This window comes from Limulus polyphemus, unplaced genomic scaffold (genome assembly GCF_000517525.1).
Source record: "Limulus polyphemus unplaced genomic scaffold, Limulus_polyphemus-2.1.2 Scaffold760, whole genome shotgun sequence".
NCBI lineage: Eukaryota > Metazoa > Arthropoda > Merostomata > Xiphosura > Limulidae > Limulus > Limulus polyphemus.
The window spans coordinates 316,718-323,712 of NW_013666370.1; the positions used below are offsets into that span (position 1 = coordinate 316,718).

At 34.2% G+C, this 6,995-nt stretch overlaps 1 protein-coding gene across 1 annotated transcript in view; it reads right to left on the minus strand.

The window, feature by feature from the left end:
- LOC106460368 (transmembrane protease serine 9-like) overlaps positions 1-6,995 on the minus strand; it is a 65,743-nt gene that overhangs the window by 5,322 nt on the left and 53,426 nt on the right. The window contains exons 9-12 of the mRNA XM_022387077.1: positions 5,228-5,304; positions 2,909-2,994; positions 2,120-2,400; positions 380-537 (exon numbers count right to left, since the gene is read on the minus strand). Of these exons, the coding sequence (XP_022242785.1) occupies positions 380-537; positions 2,120-2,400; positions 2,909-2,994; positions 5,228-5,304 (602 nt within the window). The remainder of the gene's footprint in view (positions 1-379; positions 538-2,119; positions 2,401-2,908; positions 2,995-5,227; positions 5,305-6,995) is intronic.

Consider the following 6,995-nt stretch of genomic DNA (forward strand, 5'->3'; position numbering starts at 1 on the left):
TACACTGCTAAATTAGGGACTGCTAGCGCAGATAGCCCTCGTGTAGCTTTGCGCGAAAATCCAAAACAAACAAACAAACTTATTTAAAAGACAATATCATGTGCGATATACATTCGAACGTCAAACGCTTCTCCACAGAAACAAAATAAGTCGTAAAAAGTTATTCCCATTTTTGAAGCCGAAGTGGATAGAAAAACATTACGTTTCGAGTTTTTTTTCATTTCTGCAGAAATTAAAATATTTTGTTAACTTACTTACTTTTGCCTCCTTTATAATCCCTTGGTGACAATATACACAAAATAACGAAAGTTTTTGCTTGCTAAGATTATAATAGAATTCGTATTCATAAAAAAGCAAATATTATGCACAGATGTAGTACCTGACAAGCATCTCTGCCGCCAAATTCGTAGCCGGCACACATCATCTCTCCGTGGATGCGGATCTGAATTCCTTGTCGTCGGTGCCATATTTCACACACTTGGTTATTAATAACAGGAACAGGCACATGCTGTAGAACTTTCGGGCGGAGCTTCGAGCCTGCAAAAAAGGCATATTCATGTTTGAAACAAAACATTCTAGAATAAACTGGCTCACCTCCTTCTTAGAATTTTAACATTAGCCTGATTTCACCTTCCTTGTTTGTTTGTTTTCAAGTGCAAAGCTATTTACACAGTTCCTACTGTTGGTATCGAACCCGTATTAATAATGTTATAAACCTCAAGCTTACCCCCTGAGCTACCTGGGTTTCTTTTAGTTTCTATTGTAAACCTTTAGTTTTTCGTTGTTGAAAAAATTGTTTCTTGGTTCATTTGTTGCATTATTTTTCATTAAAACTATTTGCTCTGATAATCAAACAAAAATATGGAAAAAAGAGTTATTCTTGAATTGAAAAATGTAAGACTAGTAAATTGCACTGTCACGTATTTTCAAGCAATAATGATAATAATAATTAAATCTATCAAATTATTAAAATGAAAGCTAAAAACAACTCGTTTTTGTTTCTAAGTACACGAAAAAAATTGTTGAACTGATACTCAGTATACTCAACCTGAGTTGCGCCTTATTCAATACATGGGCTAAACGGGATTGCACCTTATTCGACACATGGGTTAAACAGGATTGAATCTTATTCAACACATTAGTAAACGGCATTGCACCTTATTCGACACATGGGCTAAACGGGATTGCACCTTATTGGACACATGGGTTAAACAGGATTGAATCTTATTCAACACATTGGTAAATGGGATTGCACCTTATTCAATACATGGGCTAAACGCGACTGAATCATGGAACTGACTGTCACAATTATAATGCTCCCACATCTGAAAGTGCTGAACATGTTAGCGGCATATAACGACTAGGAGCTTGAGCACTACAATCCACAGTCCTTCATGCTAATCACTAGACCATACAAGACCTCTCCTGAACTGAAGAATTCATTAAAATCTTATTATTTTAGAGATATAAATCTTAAACAATAAAATTAGCTGCAAAATTCCCAAAATGTTCACTCATTAACACTTTGTGATATCAAAATCTGAAAACAAGCGCTTGTACTGCTCTAACATAAAATACGAAAGATTCGTTTGTAGTGAACTTAAATCAATAGGTCACTTGTGATACATAACACAGTACTCTGGTAACAGTTGTATGAAACATACGGTGAAACAATATCCTGTAACAAAGGACACCAGCGAAAGACATCACAGTATCCTCTTCGCTTCTTATTCATTCTCCTCCTCCCCCCTCCCAGGTGGATCATCGGTAAGTCTGAAGGTTCATAATGCTCAAAATTGGGTTTTGATACCCATTTTAGGCACAACACAGATATCCCGTTGTGTAGCTTTGTGCTTAATAACAAACAAGTAAATCTTATTGGCACTTAGGTTTATTTCACTTCTGTATTAAATTATCTTCGCTTATATTGAAAGTACTGACATTTTAAAGAAACATTTATGTTGATATCTTTCCGTATTTTTAATGTTATTTTGTTTTTTACCGGAAGGTGTGATTATGGTTTTCTAAAATACGCTCATGGCACATGTGGATAAAACATAATACAAATTCGTTTGTTGCTTCTTTCCTCCAATAAACAAGAGAAATAAAGTAACTGTACCTGGCTCTAGGGCTCCCCAACCTGTGACATAGCCTATTTGGCCGAGGAAGTCCGCGTTTTTTTCAGGAAGACATATTGGCCTAATATTGCCTCTATATGGAACTGGACGGTCGAGGATTAATACGGCCACGTCAAACCTATCTGCTTGCGGTGTGAACTGAAATCTGGGATGCAGCCGGACCTCAAAAACACCGAATTTTTCACTGGGTAAGCCCTCAATCTTGGAATTGAGAACATACTCGCCGAGGTTCACCTCAATTTTATAAGGTTCATGCTGCGACCTGTGAAACACATCGGAGCTTTACATGTGGTATGAAATACTCACAATACACAATAATTACTAATCATAGTCATACCTATACTATTATACTAGGATTTTGTTAAACATATATGCTGAAAAAAAGTTTAAAATAACCACATTAATATATTATCAACCAAAATCATAAACTAAATGTCATCTGCCCATCCAGAAATTCAGTCAGTGTAAATACGGTTAATTAATTTCGTGATATATAAGCTCAAGGAATGTGCACTCCGACATAAAATATGTCATAAACGGTATAAATCTTATAATAAACAAAATGAAATGAACATATTTTTCTTACTTTAAACTAAAGATATGACAGAATATGCAGCTCTATTTCACACTATGCTTCACAATTACATTATATGTTTTCTCCTAATGCATAATTTGACGACAAACAATATTTGCAACAGTAAGCTGGTGTTAAATCAGTTAGCCTACAGTTAATCTTTAGCAATACTACTACGTTTGTTATATATACATACTTGGCTACACAGTGTCCAGCTGTGACGACATGTCGTCGACCAACCAAAGCTCCTCCACAACGACTGCCTTTAACCTTTATCAGCGCCTAGAAAAACCAGTCGAATAACATTTTAAATTGAAGTTACAGAAGTTTAAAATCGTACTTAAAATATCTTAAATTCTTATATTTTCCAAAAGTAGTCTCTAAGCTTTCTGTATAACCAGCATTCAAACGGTTTATTTTCGAATATTATAAACACTTGTATCTAATTATAATTAATTAGACGAAATTTATGGTAATTGATCTTGTTAATTAAGCTCCCTCTACCGGGTGAATTTTATGTTTTTTTTTGGCCGCTGACTGTTCTTACTGTTCAAAGTCGATCTCTTGACAGAAAAAAATAAATTGCCCTATGTACTATACAATGATGATCATCAAATTATAATTAACAACTTCAAACATTATGATAGAGTATATTAAAATACGAAGAATACAAATATTCTAGAAAATAATTTTCGAAGAACGAATAGAATACATACATGTATCGATGTATACATATATATATATATATGTGTGTGTGTGTTCTAATAGTCTAATTGTGCTCTCCCTACCACGGATATCGAAACACAACTTTTAGCATTATAAGCCCCCTGACTTACCGCTGAACAGTCGGGGGGTGGGGGGGAGAGGCTATTTTGATTGAAATGAGAAACTATACGTCACATATATTTTATAAGTATTTTGGCCAATTTATGTAAGTATTAAACCTTTCTAGTAGATCGTTTTTGGATAATCAAAGGTGACATACACCTTTGTTGTTGTTGTTTTTTTTACAAAAGTGACTGAACTACCGTCAAAGTTTAAGTTTGCATGGGAAAACAATTCATCTTTATATGTAAAAATGTTGTTTTTCTGTAATGATTGGATCAAAAACAGCTAAAAAGTTATAGTAAAACAATGAGGTCCTGAAAAAGATTCCTTTCTGACAACATTATTTATATATTAAGAATACAGGTGGCTAAAAATGTGAAGGCACCGTCAGACCTATATATATACATGATTTTATTCTATCCTCACTGGGTAGACTAAAGTTTCTCATCTGTTTGGATTTTGTTTTCTTAATATTTCAGCAGATATCCCATGGTTATCCACACTGAACAACCCGAGTGTTATTCCATGACAACACAGACAAAATTTACACTAACGTTTTTCTTTTCTTTTTTTTGTCAGCTGTAATTTAATTAATATACTCATTCGGGTTCAATAAGGAAGAGGCGGATCCTGAATGTTATATATTTACAGGGAAATGTAAAAAATTACTAAACACAACAAAAGATTTACTTACAGCATTTATAACGTGAATAAAAACAGCTCGTATAAATAAGTAGTCTTAATACTGTACCTCCAGTAAACCTGAGAAATGTCCCACGGATTTTTATAATACGTATATATTTTTTTCAGAGGTTCCAAACATATAATTAGATTGACATGGCCATATACATATATATAGATGACACACTACTTGTGTAATATCAGTAAAGGTTGACCTCCCGTATATTATGTCGAAAACATACTTTTATCACATTGTTTTTCTTAATTGACTGTTACAATTTATTAAGAAAACTACTTCGGAAAAGTACTTTTTCCACCTGAAGCAGCTTAAACTTGAAATCTATATGAACAAGTTCAGGTGGATTAAGAGTGATGGATTTTCCAATGTGAATACCACTGCCCCATTTTTGTATTATTGGTATTCAATGGAAGAGAAAGCATATTATCAATGTAAGCCAAAAATATTTCTTGTTTTCAAGCACAAAATAACTTAGCGTGTGTTTCTAATGATATCTTTAAGCAAAATATTTTGATAATCCAAACCAAAAGAACCTGACATTACAGTTACTGTAAGAGTGAGAATCGACGTATTGTAAAGATAAATCTTCTTGAAGAAATAGCAATGATATTAAGATATAATTATGATATAAATAACAATGAGGACGAAAATATAAACGTTACAAAAATTATGCTAATTATCTTTGTCTTCTAATAGGATAACTAGTTACTATATTATTATAAGTTGCTTTAAAACTAAAATCAATGGCCCTCGGTGGATCAGCGGTAAGTCTGAGGACTTATATCGCTAAACATCTGCTTTAGATACCCGCGATTGGCAGAGCACAGTTAGCCCATTTTTAAGTTTTTTACTTAACAACAAACAAACTAAAATGAAATTGGTAACTTTTTTTCAAAAATAATGCTGATTATTCGCATAATCCTTCGTATTAGAGACGTGTATAATTTCAGTTTGTAGTTGGATAATTATATATGTTTAAAACCTCACCTGCCAAGGAAACTGTCCAAATGACGCATCATCTCCACCGACAACACGACTGATTCTTCTTGCGTTTCTACCACAGTCTTGAAAGGAGAACGTGAATAAATTTATTAGGTTAAGAGATGTATTCTAATGATAATACAGCATAGACTAAATCCCTAAGAAATATCTTAAGCTATTGAATGCTTAGTTGAAACGTTATCGTTAATTTATATAAAATGTAACTTAATAGACACTCGTGTTATGTTTGCTCCGATGTGACGCCTAAACATCAGCATATTTATTACAGACAGCGTATGGTACAACTTATAAACTATTATTCAGTAGTATTCAGTACAAATATTTGAAACATGTCGTTCACATTTCTTCTTCACCATTTCATAGCCACTAGACCACAGGTAAAACCTTTCAATTGACTGAGACGTTAGAAGTTTCACGAAGACACCATTACAATGGATGTTCTACAAATTATGAAAGTAACAATTATTTATGGTGGATCACAAGGATTCTGGATTTAATCGAGAGATTTTCGACACGACTGTTTTTAGCATATCTGTGTAAGTAGAGCATCACAGGCGTGAAAGGGGCGGTAAGGGAGAGTATGTCCCCCTCGTTCCAACTAGGGGTCTCAGGAAGAGTACTAGCTGCCAACTCATTTTGCGCATTTAAAATCCTCAGATGACGACAAGAAGCAATCATTTGTGATTGATTTGGGTTCTAGAAATGTTCATTATTTATGAAATATAAAAAAAATCGCTTTAATCGTAGAATACAACATATAAACTGCGCCCTCTCTCGTCTAGGCAAACAAAGCGAAACCTACACATATCTCTCTCAACCAGCACCACCCTATCATACTCACGAAGTCAGGTAAACTATTAACAAAGCAATACGGTGACTATAGTTATTTTGATAGTTTAATTTCAGTTTAGTCATTTCAAGCCATATGTTTCCGATAGTCCGAATAATAACACAGCACACTGTAATTAGTTGAGCATGAAAAAACTTGGATATTCCACATCCACGCAAAAGAGAAAAAAAGCAAAAAACAAGTTAAGCCTAAAGTTGAATTTTTTATTTTATTTGCTCATTCATAATCGTTAAAAAGAGAGAAAAAACAACACACTTTTCAGCACCAACATATACGCTGGAAAACTTTTCTTAGTTTCAACTCGTATATAATCCTGGCGAATTAATACATTCCATATATAACAGCATAAAGTAACAGCAATAACTATCATAATATCAAGATGACATGTCTGTGGATTTACAACGCTAAAAACCGGGTTTCGATACCCGTGGCGGGCAGAACACGGATAGCCCATTGTGTAGCTTTGTGCTTAACTTCAGACAAACAAATACTATTACACTAAGAAATTATGTTGATTGTAACAGAGAACTTAGGTTGCTTATCACACTAAGAACCTGGATTGATTATCTATCACACTGAGAGTTTGGACTAGTTGTCAGATTGAGGACAAGGATTGAGTGTCACATTGATGAGTTGGATTGGTCTATCATATTGAGGACTTGGGTTGACTGTCACATTGATGAATTGGGTTGGTCTATCACATTGAGGACGTGGGTTGATTGTCACATTGATTAATTGGATTGGTCTATCACAATGAGGACTTGGTTCGATTGTCACATTGATGAATTGGGTTGGTCTATCACATTGAGGACTTGGGTTGATTGTCACATTGATGAATTGGGTTGGTCTATCACATTGAGGAATTGGGTTTATTGTCACATTGAAGACTTGGGTTGATTGTCA